Below are 23668 nucleotides of genomic sequence, written 5' to 3' on the forward strand. Positions count from 1 at the left end.
GCCCCACAACTTTAATCACTTACTGGTTCTGTTGTCTATTCTGTTTCCTAATTTTTGTCACACTAATGTGACAGAAATGCTTATATATGAGAACTCATACATCCTGCTGTAATGCTGTGAGCACTCTGAACAGTGTTAGGGAAACAGCTACCTTTGTACTTCGTCTGTGAAACTACTACAGGGTGCAATGCTTATATTTCTAATTCTGCAGTCCTATGAATACTTTGGAATAAGCCCCATAACCTCAACAACATAAGAGCATGCAGGGCATAAGTTTGGGCTGCATGAAAGCAACAAAGGTTGAGAACAGGCAATGCAAAGAATTATTCAGGAGAGTTGTACAGACAAAAGTCTGGCTTGCTTTCCACTAAATTTTGAATGAGTGCCTTCAGAAGTAATGGTACGCCTTCCTGATCTTGGCACATATTGCCAAGTGCACTTTGTTTTTAAATGGCCCAAATAAAACTATAGTTGCTCTAGTATAGCTGCCAAACAGCTGTACTGGAAAAGTGAAATATTGAACCCCAAACACCAGTCCTTATGGCATGCTGTTTGCATTGACAATTGAAGGGCTTCAACCCAATCAAATTGCATTTTATAAATGTAGACAACTAATGTATCCTTTAATTAGATTGCAAACACCACAGAATCAAAGTATTGTAATAGTACGTATCTCAACAATCAGCTGCATTAACTTCACAAGCTATGGCCGTTGCCATTTACTTGGGAGACTTGCTTCTGAGTAAGTATGCATAAGATTGAGTTGTTACATGCCAAAATATAAATAGGTTTTCCTTAAAGCCCTATTCATAGACATTCATCGTCAATCTAGCATTTAACTGTTCCTCAAAGAATAGGGGGTAACGCGCTTCAGGGGAACTTGAGAGGGGGGCTGCATTCTTGGTTTGTTAAGCAGAGATTTCAGACTTGTCTGGCACACTTACTTTGATTTGATTAACCGTGATACTGTAAATCCTGGATGTTGACAGCTAGAAAGCTTAAGCAGACTGCTACAGAAATTTGAGATGGGCACTAATCAGTTTTACTAAGAGATACTAGATTATTTGCAAAGGCATAGAAATTAGGCTACTTCTCGTGGGTCTACCTCTGAACTTCCTCTTATTGCAGAACCAGGGGTGTGTGCAAGTCATAGAACAGAAAGCAAGAAGTAAAGTGGGCTCCAAGGCGTTGTAGGGCTTTCTTCATAGGTGTGTTGTTTTCCAGGATATCCCCATACACTGGGTAGTCCATCTTCTCTAGTTCTTGGGCTAGTGCTGCTATCACCAGCTGAATGTAGCCTTTGCCCCGGTGAGCTGGCATGGTGTAAGCATGGGTCAAACATCCAAATTGATCTAGCAGGACCCAAGAGATTGGACATCCTCTAGCATCCAGAAGGCAACTGCTGGGAAAGGAGCTGATTAGCTGAGTCAGGTACTGGAGGCTCTGCTCACTGCCACCTACGCTCCAAGTGTCATTCAGCAGGGTGATATGGGTCAGATTGAGGGATGAGAACTTCACCTCAGAGCCTAGCCTGAAGAAGGAATGGGAGGTTAAGACCCATCTGCAGAAGTAAAGGCAGTGTGCTGAAGGAGTAAGGACTAGCTAGCTCGAATACAGTGGATTGTATGTCAAACCCCCGTTTTGTGTGACTATCTGGAAGTTGCTAAATGAGATGGTGATAAGGAAGATTATAATCCTGTTTCAAGATAAAAATTACATAAAAGGCATATCCTAACCTTTGCAGCTGGGGATCTCTGAAGACAAGATGGCTCTTGCTCAATATTTGCTGATATAGAAGAGAGCCCTAAGTCTTGTACTAGGTATCTAAACAAAGTCTAAGAGCAGTGTTAACATCCTGCTGTGTTAATGTGCTGTAAAAGCAGTATTTATTTGGATTGCTGTTAGAGCCTCTATGCTTCTCTAAGATATTAAAATTTCCCTCTTCTAGATGCAACTTCTATACCACTTTCCCTTTTGCGATTTTTTTGGAGGGAGGTGTTGCATTTGGCTCTGCTTCCTGTGGCAGTCATTTGGGTTTGGCTGTACCTCCTGCAGCAGCCTTTTTGAGGTGGCACTTCCTATCCCCTGTCAAACTTCTAAAGATACCCACAGATTCCAAAAAGTTGGGGACCTCTGCTATAATCATTCCAGAAACCTGCTATATAGCAAGCTCACTTCTAGACTTGCCTTCATAGAAAGAGTTTTACCCATGCTTCAGCTCTCTGATCACTGGGGCCATACAGGAATAGTCTCCATCACTTTTAAGCAACTTGTCTATTCGTAACTCTTCCTAACTGGTACTGTTGCCTCATAACCCATGTAGTTATGAGTGCTACATACACAGACACGCTAGCAGACAGATTCAAGGGCTTCTGCAGAACAAAAACCTGGGTCTGAGTCACCAGCTTTGCAGAGAAATATTTGACAGCAGCTAGACTCCGAGACACCTGATGCACACCATCCTGCAACCCTGGGGAGCAGATAAGGGGAAGAAGTGAGTTTGAGCTCAGGTAGTTCAGAGGGAGAGTACGTGCATGCATGCATACATGAATTGTACACTGTACTTAACACTAGTAACACTGAGACTTAGGTCCTGAAGCTGAGTGTCTTACCCTGCAATAGGAATTCTTGGCTCCAGTCAATGGCATCTGTATCTTTAACCAATTGCTGGTAGGCACCCAGCTCCCTGTAGAAAACTGCACAGGATCGGGCAAAATAGCTGGTCTCTGATGGAGTTTTCTGCATAAGAACACAAAGGGGTGGGTGGGGGGAGATAATTCCATTGTACATGCTACCTCAGAGCTATTCTAGATTATTTTGTCATATAATTCATCTGGAGCAGGGAGCTGTTTCAAGAGCTCCCAATGGGTGCTGTAGGATTTGTCCTCTATTCAAACTGTAATATCTCATTCATGAGAAAATTATTTTGCTCCTGCTCGCACATCTATTATTATTTTTTTCTATTTTCCACAGTCTGCCAGATATTTGGGCTGGAATTTTTGGTCCCTCACTGACTTGGATTTTATCCAAGAACCTAGATGTCAGGTATTGTCTTAATATGTGCCATGTTCCAAGTAGTGTGGCAGTTTGCAACTGGCCAGTTCTTATCCAGTCGATTCTGATATTGCCTAGGTGTTTAGTTAGTCCTTTTGGAATCACACCTAACTCTCCTATCACTACTGGAACAACCATTGTATGCTTCTCCCAGAAACGCTGAACTTCAAATCTTAGTTCTTGATATTTTGTTGTCTTTTCAGTCTCTTTTCCATCAATTTTGCTGACATTTGGGATTGCCATATCAGTCAGTTTGACCTTCTTACTTTCGACCACAGTAATATCCAGAGTATTATGTTTTAGCTTAGTATTTGTTTGGGTTTTGAAATCCCACAAGATCATTATTAGTGGGTGCTGTGTGGTAAGCACATAAGTGAGTGACATGAGCATATATTTGATAATACCCATGGATTCAGTGGCAACAAATAACTTATGCCAAGAAGGCTACTTCCCTTAGGCCATCCCACCTGCAATTTCCAACTATTTGTGAATTTTTGTGTGTGGCTGTATAGTTCCTGTCTCCCCCTTTTCCATGCTATTATACTGGTACAAGGTATCATGCTGTTGGCACTGTAACAGAGCTAACTTACAGCAGTTATACGCATTTTTTATTATTTCTTAAAGAGCAGTTTTTCCCCTTGTGCACAATAGGTGGTAGTAGTTCTCATCAGAGGGTGCTGCTAGGTGGAAGAGTTTGAGATCTTCCTGCACTCTGGGACCATCTGGCTCTCTGTTCCTGTGCTGCATGCAGGGCCAAAGAGCAGAAACGGGCCTTGGCCTGATGAAGGGGATCTTACCTGGTAGAGTAGCATAATTTTGTATGAGCCAAGAAAACAGTTACAGCAACCTGAAAAACTTATTTGCCTCCTCCTTCTTGCTCTTCTCCTAAGTGTGTTAAGTGCCAGTAAAGCAGCAGCAGATGTAAATTGTACTAGTTTAGAAATTTTGTGAGTAGCATGTTACTGCAGGGTGAAATACTGTGTTCTGTCAAGGCTCTCCCCCCAGCATGATTGCACCACTAATGTAACATTTGTGATCTTTAGAGCAGCTGTTCCTCTTAAGCGTCAGGAGACAAGTGGGGACAGTCCATTAAAGATAGCTTCAAGACCAGAGTTTGGCTCAGTAGGCATCCATGGAAGTCCGATGGGATTTTTCTGTGTTCTAACATGAGGTAGGGGAATTATGGTTTTGCCTTCTACTGCATACCCTATCCTAACTTTTAGTATGTTAACCTGTGTTTGACTAGTCTCCTCCCATAGTAGCCAGTGCTAATAAACGTGCTACTTCAGAAACAAAAAGACATTCTTCCCCAGGTGCCCAGTAGCTCCCAGCCCCACAAGTACCTCTCTTTGGGGCCGTGCAATGACAACACGAAAACTGGGCCAGGAATCCACGAGTACCTCCTGATGAAAGGGATTTTCTTGACAGATGTTCAGTATAGCCCCATAGACCTGGTGAGGCAGAAGAAAGGTGTATGTTTCATCTGTCTTGAGAAACATAATGGGATTACGGGGGGGGGGGGGGGCAGTGGCAAAAGTTTCCTTGCTTTTAAAAGTTTCTCTTGGATTGTCAGTTGCAAGTGTCTGATCCAACAAGACAAGTGTGAAGAATGACACACTGTTTTGCTAGCCCATCTTTCTATGCCATTTTCTATAAAGCCCCAGTGACATAAATAAGTTCCTTAGTCTTCTAATGTTTCCAGTACTGTATGTTAATACAGGAGCTGCCCTGCTTCTTTTGCAAATTTTATTATTATTTTTATTAGTAGTAGTAGTAGTAGTAGTAGTAGTCTGCCTTTCTCACTGAAATCCAAGTTGGATTAAACAGTGCAAGTTAAAATACAATATAATCAACTGCTAGGACATTAACTGAGTGAAGTACAATAATAAGCAACAAGACATTCAGTGAAAGAGATACAACAGGGTATGGTAGCAGAAAATTTGAAAACAAGCATAAAGCTGGGCACAGAGATGAAATCTTTCTGAAACAAAGCATAACTAATTTATATGGCATGTTTAGCAACATGGAAACTCCCTAGCAGGTACATGTCTACATGAGTAGACAGTACCCAGCAGTGTAGTGTATATTGCCTGTTCCTTATAAGGTATCTCACTGAGCTACTACTTATGACACTACCCTGTAACCTGGATAGAAAACTCTCTCAAATAATTCAGTTTTACATAGTTTTTGGAAAGCTAGGAGAGTGGGAGCTTTCCTGACCTACTCAGGCAGGCCATTCCACAAGGTTGGGGCTACCACAGAAACCGTGTGTGTGGGCAGCTGTTGATTTTACCCAACTACAGGGCAGTATCTACTGCAGGTTTTTTCTAGATGAGCGAAGCTCATGGCGGAATGTAGGGAAAGAGGTGGTCTCACAGTATGAGGGCCAAGGCCGTGAAGGGCTTTGAATGTGATAGTCATGACCTTGAATTGAGCGCAGTAACTGATGGGAAGCCAACAGAGTTACTGTAGAATGGGAGTGAAATACATGCTCCGTCTAGCTCCTGAGAGTAAACAAGCTGCAACGTTCTGCACCAGCTGGAGTGTCTAAGTCAACTTTGAGGTGAGACCTATGTAGAGTGCATTACATCAGTCTTCTCTCAATGTTACTGTGGCATGAATCCCAGGGCCCAGGTCAACTGTGTCAAGGTAGGGGGCCATCTTCCAGGCTAGTCTGAGTTGGGAGAAGGCCTTTTTTGCAGCTGTATTTACTTGCTTCTCTAGCAGAACTGCTCGATCTAGTATAACCCTTGGGCTCTTAACTGAGTCAGCCAGGGTCAGCTGAACCCCGTCAGATTGGAAGCACAGTGGCCTTCAGGATCTCTGCTTTTCCAACCAGCATCATTTCCATCTTGTCTGGATTCAATTTGTTTGCTTTCAGTTAGTTGTCAACAGCTGTCAAGCAGCAACTTAGTACTTCTACTGCATCACCAGGAGATTTGGATAACAAGAGATAGACCTGGGTGTCAAAAGTCTTAACCTGAGGATGCCTGGAACTGGTGATGCTTAGAAAGCTGAGTCACTTCCACAACCCTCATTTCTCTAGGATGCAAGAGCTGATCTGAGAGAAAACTGTTGCGCACTTGGGCTTCTTACAGTGTTCAGAGGAACCCTTCAGTTAGATCTGTTGCTCTGACAGGAAGCGGCCCCTGTTGTCATTAATGTTCCTAGTGGTGGGGTTCTGAGGTGAGGACTATAGGAGGAATGCTATCTTACCTTCAGGGACTCAGGAAAGCAACATCGTAGCTCTTTCTTCAGCACTTGCAGTTCATCCCAGATGTCCAACACCAGCATCCTCAGAGTAACCTGAGCCTGCACAAGCTATGGAGATGGAGGAGTGATGGACTGGGGAGAGGGGCAAAAAAGTGACTACATGCTTCCCATATACTTCTCTTACCACACTCAAGTTTCCCATCACCAGGAAAGACAGCATATTTTTATAAATGATGTTTAGATTTGTAATCTTTCCTATACTGCAGGCTTAGCTCAGGGTCGTAATGAGAATACAGGAACAGCAGGTTAAAATGAATAAAAGAAAAAATCCAATTTTAATGGATGAAGAGATGTTATATTTGGAATTTACGTGGTGAATTTATCCTCATGGACGTTGCTTGCTAACAGGTTCTGCATTCAGTGACATAATCCCAGCAGGGGCTTCACTTTGGCTGTAACTCACTGAAGACTGGTATTTGTCCTTAGCTCAGTAAATACATTTATGACTCTTACTTCAGACTAAAGAGAAAGTGTTGCCATCTCCAGACAAACAATTGGGTTAACAAGCAAGGCCCTGAAAAAGGGCAACTTACCATTACAATGATAGTTCCAAAATGGAATAGAATATTTAATAATTAAGTAGCTTCATATGAGGGGAAACTGGGCTGTTGGTTGCTGGGCCAAATGGTAAGTACTGCATTTATTTAATTAGTTGCAAACCTGTCAAACTGGAGATAAAATACTTTGGAAAGAATTATGGAAGAAATGCAGCAAGCTACTAGCACTGAAAGAGCAATCGGTGATAGCTACCCTCCTATAAAAAAACAGTGGGCTACATAAAGTAGTATATTCCAACTTTAAAACCTGCAATTCTGAGGGTCCTCGAGCAGTTCTTCCATTTAGGCCTGTGCTGTGATACTCGGAATAACACCTCACTTGTATAATACAGTGACCCCCCGAGCTCTTCTTCCTCCTAACTCAGCCCTGTTTTAAAGACTCAAGACTTAATTTGATTGTGATGCTGAAAGAAGAACTTACCTGTGCAACACTAAAAATGCCCAGTGTCTTTAACCTGAGGCTCAGTGTGCAATGTTAGCATGGTAAACAGCCACAGCCCGGGGAGGCATTGCACTGGTGTGCTAACTTTGCATGAATAGTAGACTAGCTTAAACGGGACTTTGAGTGTGTACAAAGTTGCTTGCCAGCAATTTATTTAACTTGGGCATGACCTGGGCACATGAAAATTTATGAGATAGTCAATCCCCTACAAGGAGACCTGGAGCAGGGGCATTCAGGGACAATACTAGCAGCTTAGCCTGTAACACGATCTCTGGCCTCAGCTTCAAGTCAGGAATTCCTGATGAAACGAAAACCCTCTAGGCAAACGTACTTTTACTTGTATCCTAGGGGCATCATCTGGTAAGTGACTTTCCCCTATTTGCAGCGTGTAAGAGCCGTCAGGTAAATAGCATCTGCTTGTGTTGTAACATTTAGTGGCTAGAATCATGCAGTTGTGACTGAAGCAAGAGGTAGACAGATGTTCCTGATTTAAACAGGGTTAAATAAAAGGAAGGTTAAAGAACATCGTTCTCAACAGTCAACATGCTTTATGGATTAAGAGCAGTGGAAGAGGGCAATGTAGTAAATGGAGGAAAGGACAGGAAGACCATACCACACTGAAGAGAGCTGAGAGCTATATACTTGTGGAATCCTGTGTGAACATAATGAATCTCTGCTAATGGGTGGCAGAGAGAAAGGCATTCTATATTGTGCTGGTGGCAGGTTTCCTTTGTCCTCCTCCAATACTAACCAGCACACCATACCAGCTCTTGGTACACGGAAGAGATTTCAGCAGATGCTGGTTCTCTACCTGTGGCTGCATTTTCCCCTATATTATTAATTACTTTCCATTTTTATTCTGCCCTCCCTGCACAGGCCGGCTCAGGGCAGATTACATCAAGTAAAAACATTCCTATAAAACTTTACATCTTAGAACTATTTAAAAACAACAGTGCAACAGTACAGTGCAGGATTAAAATATACAAGGTAGCAGCACTCAGTGAAATGGAGGCAATCAAACTGCCACTTAAACTGTCATTTAAAAACTGGATGGCGGATGCCTCTGGGCGGGGGTGGGGGCAATCTTCCCTGCTACTAAAGCTACAGGGAGTACATCCTCCTTCGCATCTGGGCTATTCTAAATCAGTTTCTAGCTCTGAGACAGTCATGGCTCGAGTCATCTTTAAACTGGTTAAGCAAGACTTTATTTGATATGTTGGAAAGAGTAATGACAGTGTATAAATACTTAAGCACAACAGAAGAAGGAACAGGTGACACTGATAATGGGGAAAATGGGGATGCCCTACTCTCAAAGCTTGAGTCAAATGCTGTGAAGAGTTGTGGAGTGTCTCCACAGCCTTCCTAATCTTGCCATTCCAGTCTGCGTACACATAATGGATGCTTCTAGATCCCGTGCTAGGGACTGTTCAGTACAGAAATGGAATCTGCTCTTGACCCCAAAACAGAAGGCGTTTCCCAAGGGCCTCTTACCTGCCTGGTCTGATGGAAAGGGTGAGAATCTCCTTGGAGGCCTGTTGGGCTACCACTAGTGGTAGGATGGAAGCAAAAAAGGTGAAGAGCCCACTTGGGAGTTGTCTTCATTCAATATACCCACATGCTCATCTCTTCTTTCCCTATCCGGACAAGCAAGCCCACAGGGAAAGAGGCTTAGCCAATACAAACCTGGAAAGAGTCATACAGCATCCTCATATGTGTGTGTGGGTGACAGAGACCAATTTTAGTTAATTATTAAAAGCCATCCTAGTTAAGAGGGGAAGGGGAAAGTAAAAGAGAAAAAACTGGTAGAAAATCATAGGCATACCATACTAGCAATACCATTCACAGCAAACTACGACAGCTGGATAGTAATAAGTAACCAAACCAATTTTTATTAAGAATAAAACAAGTCTTTAAGAATGATGTATTCACTTTCTGCAGGTTCCACATTTTAGCAAGATCAGAAGCATGCTTCTCTCCAAAATTGAAAGTGTTTTTAACACACAAAACTATTAGTTCATGTATTGCCAAAATACAATCTGAACAAGTCAGTGTGCAGATTTTTAAAAGAACAGCTTTGTTAGTTATTAATCTTTTCATCACTTGTTAAATATTTTACTGACTTACTACTTCCCATCAGATGTATAATTATTCAAATGATTTTGTTAGCAATCTTCCAGTACTTTATGATCAACTGAACTAGACTAGTGAGGAAATGAATAATAAAGATGGGATCTAAACACATTTACTATCAAATAAGCCTCACTGAACACTGGGACATCCTTCAGAGTAAGCTTGAATAGGTTTGAGCTGCACCTCTCAATCCTTGTATAGTATAGTAAATTTAGTAGTTTCATATTTCCCAATGCAATCCAATTTAACAATTCCTAACAAATTTGGAAGCCCAGCAACATGCAAAACAAATTATCTTTGTCTTCACATCCACATATAAAAAGTGTCAGTAGCCAATAAAATGACATCTTCAAAAAGATAGATATTGTATAAAAAGCATTTGGGCTTCATACACACCGTTAGATGACAGGTGGGAAGGTAGCATGTTATAACCCAGTCCTGTCCGATATCGGTCAGCCCTGGTTAGTACTTGGCTGGGAGACCTCCAAGCAAGAGGGTTTGCTCTGCAGAGGATGGCAAAAGCAAGTTGACCCACCTCCGTTCTCCACTTGTTTTGAAATCTGATGGGGTAACCATAAATTGGTTGCGACTTGGTAGCACTCGCATACACCCTTAGTTTCTAGTGTTCACAAAAACATTGAATTCATTGATAAGAGGTAGGAGCTTCTCCATTATCCTCTTCCTTGTACACATGTTGCAAATGCTGGTCCTCATCCTCTGATTTTAACAATATGGACCATAATTTTTTAAATTAAAAAACAAAAAATTACAAAAGAACCAAACAATAACCTAAAACAATATCAATGTCCAAATGAGAAGCAAAATTTGCATTATCAAAAACAATTCAAACACACATGTATTACACATCACATTGTTTTTGCATTGGATATGCAAGATCCCATTTGTTTCATGTTTTAAAACCTATGTATTTTGTCTAATTCAGTAAAGGGCATGATGCAAAATTAAACAATTTAAGGTCCTATTAATTTAAATTGGAATTACGTTTGTACTTCCTTTCTCCCATTGAAATCAATAGGACTACAAGTACTTTGCTTTGGACAAATGCCCCAAGTTAATAAATGTAAATCACTGTATTTATAGCAGTAAGTTATTACTTGCTAAACTGCACATTCGGAGATGGAACTTATCTCTTGTTTTATGTGCTGGCTAATAACACTTTTGCACATTTATTTTAATTATTTACTTCATTTATAGCCCACCTTTTTCATTGAGACTCAAGGCACATCACAAAAATTAGAAACAATGCAGAAGGCAATCCAGTAAGAAAATGATACATACAATAAGCAGAGGAATAGACTACAGTCCTGTTTCCTGTACAACAGCTCTGTCCTGAACCATTCTATTTTATTACACCTCTGATCTCTATAAAGATGCCCTCCTGCAGAATTCTGTTTTAAGCAGTTTGCAGAATGGAAGTGTGGAATTCTTCCTGAGCTCCTCGGGCCTACCATTCCACAAAGTAGAAGCCGCAACACAGAATGCACATGTACAGGGAGCTGTTGTTTCCCATTTGCCTTCTGAAAACTTTGCTCAGATAAGCAAATCTGTCACAGTGCAGCACTGCGGGAGACACAGTCTGCAGATATGAGGGTCCAAGGCCATGAGGATGATAACCAGTACTGGTAACAGGTAGGATGGCAATTTGCAATCTGGTGCTCTCTTAGCTCTTAAAAAATTAGCTTGGGTGACCACCAAGCATTGGGTGGGGGGTGGGGGGGGCTAGCCAGATTGTTTTAATCTGTTAAAAAGCACACATGCACATACAAAAGAGAAAAAACATTCACAAACACATGCAAGTCAGAAATGCATGGCCTAAATCTGTCACATTTTATTTAAATAACTGAGTGCTGTAGCAAATTTAGAGACTACAGAATCGAGACTATAGCAAATGTGCATTTATCATTCAAATTACAGCCAGTTTTCTTAGACTCATAACTTCTGCAGAGTCTACCAGCAGAATACTGTAAAGCAACATTTTTTAAATTTACATAAAGTAAAATCTGTTTTGCTAGATCGGTGAAAATCAAGCGAAGTTGGATATTCAACACCGCCAGGTCCAATTGAATGTCTTTTCTCCATCCTCCATTACCTTCATTCACACATGACACAATGGCTGATTCCGCACACATTGGATAATGCACTTTATCAATCATTTGAGGTGGATTTTTTTGTTCTGCACATGAAAAAAATCCATTCCAAATGATCTATAAAAAGGATTGGAAGTGCATTATCCAACATGTGCGGAATCAGCAGTAGAAAGCCGGACAAAAGCTTCTATTTAGCTTCGCTTCTGAAAAGGACCCTACAGCTGTACAGCTGAGCTCTGCTGTAGGAGAGCCTGACCCAGACGATGCCTGTTTCCAACCACTCCTCAATTTTCCCACTGCTTCGTTCCTGCGTAGAGTTCCCTCCACCTCACTCCACACAGGATACTCAGCTAAATAGCTAAGATACTCCCCCTCGACTAGCCTTTATATAATTTATATACTTCAACGACTTTAGACGCTCAAGGCAGGTAGATTGGCCGGATCATGTCTGACTCCTCCCCCCACCCACCCACGCCCCGTTAGGACCAGCTCTGCAGTTTGCAGCCTCCGCAGTTTCTACACAACGGCTTTCTCCGCAAAACAATACAAAAAAACAATTTTTTTGACCAAAACAACACAAGTGTGCAAGCTTTCGTGTTCTCCAGAACTCTTCACCAGGCTGCATGTTACACCCACAAAGCACAACTGGAAAAAGAAGACGCTTCAGCAAAAGATGTAAAATCCTGGTATAATCTGCCCTGCGCTGATGTTAGACGCAGAGATAAGAGATACTTCTAGCGGACTCCGGCCAGATGTCCTAAGGAGAGGAGAAGAAACGGCCAGATATGAAATGACGGAGGCGCGGGGGAGATGAGGAAAAAAGCACAAGCCGCAATCTCTAAAGGTTTTATCACTTCTGGCGCAACGCCGCTCTGTTTGGACTACAGGAGCCTTCCAGGCAGGAAGCTACTTATTGGCCTCACGCCTGAACAACTACTTGCGAGTCTTTCCGAAATAGTCCGACTACTACCGGACATGTCTGTGGTCGAATACGGAAAACCCCGAGTGAACCCGAAACAAGCCGAAGATTGATCAGACGGTTACGGAAGTGCACGAAGATTACACTAGAACAGATCTCGGCCGAGGTACCATCATGGCGGAACTGATCGCGCAGCTCCGAGCAGATGGGATCCAGAAACGGGTTGTGCAAGAAGGTCGAGGAGAGCTTCCCGATTACCAAGATGGTACCAAGGTGAAAAAAAAATTGTGTATCCTTTTCTCAGCGTAGAGATAACGGAATTGGCCCGGAGTACAGCGCATGCGCAGACAGGAGCCGATGACACATTGGCCAGACTAAGATACGCATGCGCTACGAAGCTGGTGGGGATCTAAGACCGTGGATCGTATATAATGCTACTAGGCGTTGTGAGGGGGCCTTTAGTTTTTGCTCATTTGAATATGTCGTGGTTTTGTTTGATACTCAGAGACTGGGCAAAAATGGCCTTATTTTGTATTAAGGCTGGAGTCACCGTCGGGGCTCCTAAGCGTTTAGGGGCGCGGAGAATTCAAATCTGTTTCATACGAAGAGGTTTTTTTTTAATTTACCTTTTGGGGGACCACGTGCGAGGTTGTTAAAATGTGATAAACAGGTGTCCCCCTCCCGTGCATACTTCCGGATAAAGTTGGCCCAGGGAAAAATGTCCTGCCTTAGAGTGTGTAAATGGGAAGTTGAAACTTTTCATGGCTTAGAGGTAGGCAACGCCGCCTGATATTTACTGCAGATCAAACTGATATTAAAGGGACCAGAGGAACCATTGGCAATCCTGTAGTCTGTTTGTAACTTATGATGATGGTGGTAATTAAAAGCATTTGTATGCTGCCTTTCTACCCAAATAAAGCCCTCAGGTGGTAAATATGGAACCAGCATTCTAATTAAACGACTCCTAGCTAAAGCTTGGTTTAGGCATGACAGAAAATGAGTCCATAACACTTCAGAAAGCAAATAGGAAAATACATTTTGGAATGTTCCCTTATTTAAAAGCTGCCTGCAAATAGAAAACTAGTGCAAGCGCCTTTTCCCCTGCTCTGTTAGATTTCTGTGTGCAGGAGGTTTGTTTTAGGCAGTGGAACATCCTGAGCTAGAATTCACCTTCTGAAGTGACAGAGACCGTGCTTCTGCTCCTGCCTCAACATTCTGTTACCTCATTCTCCAACGTGTCAACCAGGCCTTGCACAGAGTGAGCGAAAACAACTCTCAGTGGAAACAGCATTAAATGAACGAGTTCCAAGATTTCAGCTGTTTCTGGTGTTCCAGTGCAGTTCCATATGGGATACAAGGGAGTGAACAGGAATAGTTTTGCAAGTTCTAGGGCAGGCTTATATGGTATGTATGCTCCCACAGCTACCTTTGGGCATCCTTATTTTTTTCTTCTTGTGCTTCATGTTCTGCTTCAAACAGTACCACAAGCAAAGCACAGCACCTCCCCCCAGAACATCAAAAGATAATCACATTCTCCAAGAATAAGCAATAGGAAGGGTTATAAAATCATGTAGTCAAAATCTGTGCATTAAACATGGATTAAATAGTTTCTATTAATAGTATACAGATTAATCCACATAATCTTGCAGTGGAAGCAGACAAAGCACATGATGCCTTTTCCTTCATAGTGCAGTAGCGATCAGGGAAGCCACAGTTTTTTCTTTTAAAACCCGTCTGTTGGTAATTCTGAATTTCTCCATAACGCAAGGCTACAGGAGTCCTGCCTTCTTTTGTTTCTGGTCACCTTAACTATTACAACTACTCTCCAGTTTTAATGTTTAGACATTTCCCCTGTTATTCTCTGTTGTACAGGGGTTCTAAGAAGCTTGAATGGAATTAGAAAGACCCACCACAAGCTCTATAATAAATATACAGGTGTAAAAACCTAATCAATCAATACAGGATGAAACCTTTTCCAAAAGCAATTGTCTTCAATAATTCAATAATATTACATACAGACAATAATTCATGAATGTTCTATACATTATAAACTTTTCAGAGTGTAATGACGAGTTCCCCTGTGGGGACCGGGAGGGTTGAGTCCAGATGAGAGCATCCTTAACAAACATTCAAATATGGACAATGCCTAAAGGTATTTCATTGGACAGTCTCTCACACGTTGTAAGCGAGCTTCCCAAGCTCGCTTCCCAAGATCGCTTACAACGTGTGAGAGACTGTCCAATGAAATACCTTTAGGCATTGTCCATATTTGAATGTTTTTTAAGGATGCTCTCATCTGGACTGAACCCTCCCGGTCCCCACAGGGGAACTCGTCATTACACTCTGCAAAGTTTATAATGTATAGAACAGTGTTTCATGAATTATTGTCTGTATGTAATATTATTGAATTATTGAAGACAATTGCTTTTGGAAAAGGTTTCATCTTGTATTGATTGATTAGGTTTTTACACCTGTATATTTATTATAGAGCTTGTGGTGGGTTTTTCAACCCCCCCTCCCTTTTTTTCAGACCGCTACACCACGGCTGCCCCCCCTTTTCTGAATGGAATTAGAGTCAGAGACTTAATAAAAATAAATTCTTTTCATTTGCTGTCTAGTCTTCACTTGCTTCAAGAGTACTGATTTCTTTGGAGCAAGTTGCTTGTGAAATTTGCTGCTCAAGCCACCCCACATACTGGTATGCGTGGATAGATAAGTTGGGGGTGTTTTTTTTGTTTTAAATAAATATTTGCAGCAAGGGTCATTTGATAGACTAGACTGATGAAGAGGAATGATTTTACATATCCACATATTTGTGCCTTTGCCATCACCGTACTCCATAGTGTCAGGGCTCTGTTCTGTTTGTATTCTCAGACATGAAGGGTCAGTATGGTGTAGTGGTTACTGTTAGATTAGGGTCTATATTCTGCCATGAAGCTCCCTTGGATTCCTTGGACTAGTCTTGCTTGACCTACCCTTCTTCACAGTGTTATCGTGACTATAAAATAGAGAATGGGACAATCGTGTACATCATCCTGAACTCTTTGGAAGAAGGGTGAGATATAAATAAAGTAGATTGACATTAGCGTAGTTGACTACCATATTGGATGTTGGGTTAACATCTGAGCTAATGGAACAGGAATTTCATGCTAGCCTTCCTCCTCCAGGCATTTATCCCCTTCATACTTAGTCTAGCTGATCACTTGGCTTTGCTGTTCCGGTGTGTCTGGAAGAGTGGCAGGCCGTGGGGGGGTTGCCTCATCCAACAGTTCTGCTTCCTGTTCTCTTCAGGCTACCTTCCATTACCGCACTCTGCTCTGTAGTCTGGACCAGCGGGTCTTAGATGATAGTCGTACCCGGGACAAACCCATGGAGCTCATAATTGGCAAGAAATTCAAGCTGCCTGTCTGGGAAACCATCTTGTGCACCATGAAGGAGGGAGAGCTGGCTGAGTTTTTGTGTGACACAAAGGTACTTTCCATTACTGTATGGGAAGTGGGTTGAATGTGTTATGGAAGGACTCATTCCAAATTCTTGCATTTTTCTGGATGGTCACTCAGTCTCAATTTCACAATATCAAATACCAGTGACCAATTTCACAGTATTCCTGTGAGGACTGATTATTTTTATTCAAATTAGAAGCGTTTTTTTGAGAACACTAATTTTAACCAGTCTGATGTTAACCAGTATTTGTTAGCAGCCTGGAACACAGAAAAGGTGGGATATAAATAAAGGTACAAAACTAGCTTTCCTTTTTTATATCAGATCCAGTACAAGAAAATTTAGGATGTTGCATCTTGGCTATTGCATACAAACCCCTTTAGGGCCTTGGTTCCTGATATCTGCAGGACTCTCCCTTAGGCTCCCCAACAACAGCTTCACTCATCTGAATAGTGCCTTCTGCAGGTGCCACTTTGGAAGTTGCACATGGGGAAAATCAGTGGGTGCCTGTATATGTGCATTCTCTGTTGTGGCCCTCACCTAATGGAATGGCCTGCATGAAGAAATCAGGAAGGCTCCTACCCTCTTGGCTTTCTGCAAACTATGCAAAACTGAATTGTTCAGGAGAGCTTTCATACACATGTAATAGGGCTGAGTTGTAAGGAAATAGTCCAAAGATGTGCTTCAGTAAAGGGATAGGGGCTGTAGACTATACCGATGTGTACTGTCTGTTGTAAGTATGCTCTCACTGTATAATTTCTGTATTGTTTAATGTGTCATGTTAATGCTATGCTTCATTTCAACTCTGTTCAGATTTCTGCTTGGTTCTAGATTCTTGCAGTCCAAATTCTGTTGCGTTGTTCATTGGATGTCCTGTCCTGTTGATTATATTGACCTTGAGTCTCAGTGAGAAAGGCAGACTATAAACAACACAAATAAATATTTGCAGGAACAAAGTAACTTAAATTAGGCACTAATAAAATGAAGTCTGACAGCTGTTTATGTTCTGCAAGTCAAAAATACTTTACAGTTTTGCTCAATTTATTCCACTTGTCCAAGTCCTGAAGGCAAGCAAATTCTTAGAAGTCCTGCACAGTCTCATTTTTTGCAACCCTTTTAAGAAACCTATGGAAATATATGGCAGGTTCATGCAGGAGAAGGTGGTTCTTTAAATACCCCGAATTCCCCATCTGGGACTTTAGAAGAAAGAACCAGTATCATGAATTGTTGTCTGGAAGCAAATTAGCAGCCAGGGTATGGAGAGTAGTCCTCCTCTCCAGCACAGTGTACCATTTCTAAAATGCTTCTCTGCTGACTTGAGCAAACAGTTTTCCCTGAGGGAGGTTCTTCTCCCCCAACAAGAAGGGCTTTGCCGGTGACTCCCCCCTTTTTTTGTTCCACCCAGCATGTAGTGCTGTACCCAACAGTGTCAAAGAGCTTGCGAAACATTGCAGCAGGGAAAGACCCATTGGAGGGACAGCGACATTGCTGTGGCATTGCCCAAATGCATGAGCATCACTCGCTGGGCTATCCGGACCTTGATGAGCTCCAGCAGAATCCTCAGCCTCTAATCTTTGCTATCGAGATGCTCAAGGTGAGGGGGAAGGACTGGTGAGGGCCCTTGGGACTGACAGAACCAGAACAGTGATGGAACTGGGTATACTTGGGAATCTCCTGTGCGTAAGTGTAGGGATGGTTCCTAAGGGAGGAGAAATAAGTGTCCATCAAATAACAAGGTGGATAACCACTCTTTCTCAGCCTCTGGGTTTCAGCTGAGAACCAGATATGTTTCTGCTATCTTTTAAAAGGGCTGCATTGCAAGTGGAGAGGAAATAGGTTTTCTGTGATAGTGTGGGGGTGGAGAAGAAACCTTTATGGGTTAGTGACAGCCCTCATCTTGGCATTCCTGGTCCACCTCTGCCCCCCACCTTTTGAACCTCACCCTGAGACTGTTCTTTCCACCTCTGTGCTGGGGCCTGAAGAGAACAGGGTAGATCGTCAGGGAAGTTTTTGCAACATTCTCACTTCTTTGGCCTCCATGATCCAACTTAATGTGTGATCATTGTGCCTTGGCAGGTGGAGGGCCCGGGCTCATATCGGCAGGATCCTTGGGCCATGTCAGATGAGGAGAAGATGAAGGCTGTGCCCCTGATACATCAGGAGGGCAATGAGCTCTACAAGCAAGGCAAGGTGCAGGAGGCTGCTGCCAAGTATTATGATGCCATCGCTTGCCTCAAAAACCTGCAGATGAAGGTGACTGAAGGCATGTCTTACAATGCACCTGTCCCAAGGAATAACCTTTTGGTCTGCTGTGCCCTCACCTTTGTTTGAAACTCATATGGATAAACATAGCGTGTGGGTTGTCAACTCTAGATGAAGTAGGACTCCCCTCTTGCTGTTATTCTGCTTCCAATGGATATAGATGTCGGGTGGCAACCTGCATTAATAAGCAGGAGCACTTAACACAGAGAAACAGACAAAGTGCTCCCAGAGTAATTCCTGTTAGAGCTCCGCCATCATCTAGCCAGCACTAGGCCAATGGCAGAGCTTCCAAGAGGCCTCCCTTTGCATCAGGTCAGCTCCAGATTGCAGGCCGTAGTCCATAATTGCCACCTAAGGCCACCCATACACAACCAGCAGGAAGGAAGCCTGCCAAGCTGGATGTGCCTTTGGGGCTCAGCATCTCTCGAGCACACTTGACTTGGCTTCATTCAGAGGCACCATTTCCCTTCAGGTCATCACATGCAAATGAGGACAAGGCTCCCATACTTTGGCATAGTTTTTAGCAGGTGCAGCTTTGCTCCCTCTTGCAGCACTATGGTATGAGGAGCCATCAAAATTCGTTTTTCGGCTTTACTCTTAAACAGATAGTATCCCAGTCCTACTCAGTATCTGGTTGCAGAAAGTCCTATCCAGCTTGGTATCTTCTTCCTTGCATAGCGTTTGCAAATACTGAGAGGGCCAGATTGGCCATGATGGCCATAGACCTGTGAGGTGAACAATCTGGTGATGGATCCCTATAAAGGGACTGGGTGGGGACTGTTTCAAGTTCAGCATGGACAGATGCGTGCAGAGAGCTGAACCCCTTGCTTGCTTGTACTTGCCTTCAGAAACTGCATTTTAATCTGTTTTTTCTCCTGGTCGGGCTTTGCTGTATTTCTTTCAGGCAGGGGTATCTCTGTGGTATCTAATGTAGCAGCATCACACATACCTGCCACTTCTAAAAGTAGATTTCTATATTTCACGTAGTTATACCACTACAATACAAACTCTACTTATCCCCCGAAAGGGGTGCCTGTGTGCTCTGCTACCTCTCTACAACTGCCCAGTTACCTTCAACCTCTCTTGTAGCAGCCTTATTTAGAGAACTGAGCAGCATCTTCCCTGATGGGGCACTGCAGCTTCCTCTGCCCACTTCCTCTCCTTGGTCCTCCTCCTTTTCAAAGTTCTTAGCTTAGCTCCTTCTGTCTGTCCCCAGCATCCTCTGATTGGGCTTCTGCCTCCAAACCCCACCAGGTCAGATAGCCTTTGCCTTACTTCTTGGTCAGCCCACATAGTCCTTGTGGGCAGTGTTGGCTATGACCCAGCTGTGAATTTTGCAGTGATGCCATCGGGGGGGGGGGGGTCTGCTGAACAGCTGGGCTAATGGTGGCCATGGGCTGCAAGACTGGATATTTTACCAGTGCAAGAGAAAAGTAGTTAACAAAAGCGAATGTAGGCATAGAGAGGGCTTTGTTTATCCTTTCCACCTGCACATGCCACACAACCATTATTTTATAGCAAGTCTACAGTCCCCCTCCTATCAGGCTGTGTCTGGAGCCAATCTACATATGTTCTTGTGTACAGGGAACACTTTGCAAATAGCTGGTTATGCCCCATGCTTCTTCTTGCTTCCTAGGAGCAGCCAGGGTCCCCAGATTGGATCCAGCTGGACCAACAGATCACCCCCTTACTGCTGAATTACTGCCAGTGTAAGCTGCTGAGTGAGGAGTACTATGAGGTGCTGGATCACTGCTCTTCCATTCTCAACAAATATGAAGGTAAGGCATCTCACTGACTAAATGCTGGTAGCAGGGAAACAGCTTTGGATAAAATGGAAAGAGAGTCACAAGGCTGGATTAATATATTTGATGATTGCAAGTCTGAAAGGACTATCTGTTTTGTGCGATGCTGGTTGTTGAGTCTCAAGCACAGAACTGGAGGTGGAAGAAGGGGAACATAAGAGGTTCTGGGTGAATGGGCCAGGCTGGGAGGTGTGTGGAACTGGCATTCATTGCTCAAAGGCTTGCTGTCTCTGCAGATAATGTCAAGGCCTACTTCAAGAGAGCCAAGGCACATGCAGCAGTTTGGAATGCAGCTGAAGCTCAGGCCGACTTTGCCAAAGTGCTGCAGCTGGATCCGTCATTGGGGCCTGTGGTTGCGCGGGAGCTGCGCAGCCTGGACAGCCGCTTGCGTCAGAAAGATGATGAGGACAAGGCCCGTTTCAAAGGCATCTTCTCCCAGTAGCCACATCACAGGCCCCTGTCCTCAGTTGGGGCAGCTCAGGCTTTGCCATCAGCACCCAAGTGCAAGACAGCAGAAATGGACTGTGTGGCTCTTTGACGGGGTCGGTGGGTACCTGCCCTCTATATAGATACTGGAGGAACTGGCCTTTCTTGTCAACAAATTGTGTCATCTTTGTGCAAATGGTCCTGTTTGCTGCTGCCAAAGTAAGTGGGAGAGGGGCAGGGAAACCTTTCTGATTACCCAAGTCAAAGGAGGTGGACAAAGCTTATGAGAGTGCGTCTGCCAGATATGATGTATGCCTCTGTTTTACCCACAGAAGAGATTACTTACCCTGTTGTGCCACAGTGGGTGCCTTCTGTTACTTGTGGAGAGGGAACTTCCTGAACTGGTGCAATATGTAAGGGCCAGAAAAGACTTGCTGGGGATTTCCTTATTAAGCTAAGGCTTCCCATTCTGCTGTTTTCAAGTGTGAAAGGCTAGCATTTCTCCATCTCCACAGCAATTTTTTCTTTGGCCACAAGACGGTCTGTCCAAGCTGAGGTGTTGGCAGGAAGCACTGGGTTGATCATTTGGGACGAGGGGTGTGCAGAAATGATCGGTGCTCCTTGTAGTATTCCCTCCCCCCTGCACACTCCTTCTGTGAGACTAGTAGGAGCTTTTCAGTTCGCTGTCCCACATGCATGCACCCACAGACATGCATCCACAAGTGTGTGCCAGATTTCAGCTGTTGTGCTGGTCTCTAGGTTATGTTTCTAGCCCTTTCTGGTATCTAGGTTGTTTCTAGGTTAAGCCATTTCTAGCTTATTCCTGTCTGGGAGCATGGCTTGGAATCCAGATAATTACTCTGTTGTGGAGAAAGCTCAGACAGTGTCTTTATGCTGAATAAAGGAAGAAAGCAAAAGGTACATGCTCTTGTCAAAGTCAGTGCAGCAGGTCTTGTTTAAGAAGAAGCATTACATCACCAATCTGCGTAGTTGTTTCTAAGCTCAAGCAGGGACAGCTGCATAGGCGACCCTTGGTTCAAAGGGTTAAAGAGTTCTGTTGCTGATATAGCTGATGATTTTAGTCAGTGGGAGAGAACACTGATTGATGGTTCCATGTATTATATAGGTCAAGTCCCTCTGTGTAATGCAGGCTCCTTACTACCAGGTATGATGAGAACTGTCCGGGTCCCTGTTTGTTGGAGATCCAGGGCTGGAAGGAGCTGCAGTAGTTGAGGTTCCCCTGCCAAAGACAAGTTGCTTCGTTTGGCCTCTCAACTGTAGATGGGGCCCTTGGTGGTCAGAGAGAGAAGTTCTGCATTTCCTGATCATTGCACTGCCTTCAGCAGCAAATGTGGCTGAGTGGTTAGGAACAGCAACTGGCCCCAGTTTCTTCCTGCCTTGTCTGAATACAGGGTTTGGAAGTGAACAGCAAGGGAAGATTCCTGTAAGCACCCAAAGCCTGTGTATCAAGTGATGTGTTCCACAGCACATTCCAACTGTCCCTCCAAGGTGGGTGGGGCTCCATGTGATTCTCTGCCACAGGATCTCTCTCCTCAGTGCTTCCTCTAAAATCTCAGCCACATGAAACATCTTGGAGGTCTTTTTTGCAGCAGTGGCTCATTGAAGGCCAGGAAGCATCAGGAGAGCAGTGCTCAATAGACATCCTCTTCTCTGTCATTATCAGCTGTCAGAAACCCAGGAAGTTTCAGTTGTAGAATCATTTTCTACATAGTAAAATGTGACGGGTATTGCACACACTTTTTTTTTATCTTGCAGAAACTGGGTCTAAAAGAAATGGGGTTGCTGACAAGGATAGGATGCAAAGAGCATTTGCCTAGTGCATTCCTCAACAGGGAGCCAAACTATAAGTGACGCCTGACACAGGTTGGACGCTTGTCAGCTTCCCTCAAGTTTTGATGGGAAATGTAGGCATCCTGGTCTTGCAGGTGTAATGGAGAGCCAAGCTGAAAGACCAGGACGCCTACATTTCCCATCAAAACTTGAGGTAAGCTGACAAGCGTCCAACCTGTGTAAGATGTCACTTATAGCTTGGCTCAGGGAAGGCCCATAGCTCAGTCCACTAAGGACTGTGTGCATGCTGAAATAGACTTCTGGCTGTGGATCAGCCTTTTGGATATGGCCCTTTGGGCAAACTATGGTGTATTGGTGTGTGTGGGGGGGGGAGATCCACATCAGGCAGTTGGGGGTGAAAAAAGTACTGAACTGACTGGAGACTGTTTACTGCATTGGGGAGAGGGGATGATTCTAGGCCCACTTTTCCCTGCCTAACACATGGCGAATGCTGTCAGAAATAATAGTAGTGACCAGGGTGGTGGTGGGGACCACTTCACCTGTAGCAACGGTGAGCTCTTGGGCACTTGATTCAGATGTTGTTTCCCTTGGAATGCACATGCATGCATCTGATGTACACACAAACCTTTCTTTTGCATAGTTTGCAGTCTCTGTGCCCCCTCCCCTGGGTTTGGTATAGTTTCTCAAGCAGTATTTCCCATTTCTTCCCATCTGTTCAGCCTCCATTACAAGTATTCCCTGGCAATTCTTCCAGCCCAGCTTTACACCTTGGTGTGCCTGCTCTCTGTTGCACCAAGGGACCTTCCTTGCTGAGGTGTGGGATCTTGAGGTAAAATGGGGAGAGTGAAGAATCGTGTGGCAAATCTGTCTCAGTGATAGGATATGGGGCAGAAGCGTAAAACCAGCTGTAAGTTCCAGAGTTGTACATTATTGGGACCAGGAGAGGGAGGGGGAGACAGCTGCTCCCACCCTCTTCATACACAGTCCTGCTCCCAACACTTCCATGTAGCCTCAGTGTCACCTTTAACCAATAGCACCAGGATTTTAAGGGCCCTATTTTTTCCATAATTGTTCAGTGACATAAATGGCAGGCTATTTTCATGTTGGGGGAGTAAACCAAACTCACTTTGACAAAGTGGCACAGTCCAACTGGTGTTAATCACTTTTTAAGTGCATTGGATTCAAAGGGAGATAGTTAAGTGGAAGACACACCCCCACACCCCCACACACACCCGCCTAACACTGTCATCAAACTCCGTGAGATTTAAAAGTGCTTAACGTACATTAGGACATCTTTGATACATGCAACATTCCCCTTAGTGTGGCAAAATGGGACCTTCTGCCCACCAGCTCACCCAGCTTTCCACTGATACTGTACAATATTGTCTATCACTTGGTCCACAGGTTGCAAGATGAGGCAGCTATTGCCCCTACATGTTACA

The 23668-nt window shown here is 43.7% G+C and overlaps 2 protein-coding genes across 8 annotated transcripts; one reads left to right on the forward strand and one right to left on the reverse strand.

Moving 5' to 3' along the window:
• Positions 1-1119: 1119 nt before the first annotated feature.
• On the reverse strand, positions 1120-11094 carry LOC129323786 (glycine N-acyltransferase-like protein 3). Of its 6 annotated transcripts, none has more exons than XM_054970486.1 (6): positions 10756-11094; positions 6271-6399; positions 4398-4505; positions 2613-2739; positions 2341-2470; positions 1120-1531 (listed from the first exon to the last, which is right to left on the reverse strand). In XM_054970486.1, exons 2-6 carry the CDS (start codon positions 6346-6348, stop codon positions 1120-1122), a joined length of 855 nt encoding a protein of 284 aa, XP_054826461.1. In that variant the 5' UTR covers positions 6349-6399; positions 10756-11094. The 6 variants fall into 6 exon arrangements, with proteins under 6 accessions (XP_054826461.1, XP_054826455.1, XP_054826459.1 ...); XM_054970480.1 differs by lacking the exon at positions 10756-11094 and adding an exon at positions 8818-9087 and having other exon boundaries at positions 6271-6375; XM_054970484.1 differs by lacking the exon at positions 10756-11094 and adding an exon at positions 8822-8911.
• AIP (aryl hydrocarbon receptor interacting protein) lies at positions 7324-22398 on the forward strand. Of its 2 annotated transcripts, none has more exons than XM_054970488.1 (6): positions 7324-7686; positions 15775-15954; positions 17330-17518; positions 18001-18177; positions 19823-19964; positions 20225-22398. In XM_054970488.1, exons 2-6 carry the CDS (start codon positions 15853-15855, stop codon positions 20428-20430), a joined length of 816 nt encoding a protein of 271 aa, XP_054826463.1. In that variant the 5' UTR covers positions 7324-7686; positions 15775-15852; the 3' UTR covers positions 20431-22398. The 2 variants fall into 2 exon arrangements, with proteins under 2 accessions (XP_054826463.1, XP_054826462.1); XM_054970487.1 differs by lacking the exon at positions 7324-7686 and adding an exon at positions 12066-12756.
• Positions 22399-23668: the final 1270 nt, after the last annotated feature.

This window comes from Eublepharis macularius, chromosome 2 (assembly GCF_028583425.1).
Source record: "Eublepharis macularius isolate TG4126 chromosome 2, MPM_Emac_v1.0, whole genome shotgun sequence".
NCBI classification, from domain to species: Eukaryota; Metazoa; Chordata; class Lepidosauria; order Squamata; family Eublepharidae; genus Eublepharis; species Eublepharis macularius.

Coding starts and splice junctions, on each gene's coding strand:
- LOC129323786 (XM_054970480.1), bottom strand. CDS start 8,928: ATGAAGACAACTCCCAAGTGGGCTCTTCACCTTTTTTGCTTCCATCCT. Junction 4,506..6,270: donor GCTTTCCTGAGTCCCTGAAG/GTAAGATAGCAT, acceptor CTGCCTCACCAG/GTCTATGGGGCTATACTGAA. Junction 1,532..2,340: donor CTGTCTGCTAGCGTGTCTGT/GTATGTAGCACT, acceptor TTCCTTCTTCAG/GCTAGGCTCTGAGGTGAAGT.
- AIP (XM_054970487.1), top strand. CDS start 12,658: ATGGCGGAACTGATCGCGCAGCTCCGAGCAGATGGGATCCAGAAACGG. Junction 17,519..18,000: donor TTGCTATCGAGATGCTCAAG/GTGAGGGGGAAG, acceptor GTGCCTTGGCAG/GTGGAGGGCCCGGGCTCATA. Junction 19,965..20,224: donor CATTCTCAACAAATATGAAG/GTAAGGCATCTC, acceptor CTGTCTCTGCAG/ATAATGTCAAGGCCTACTTC.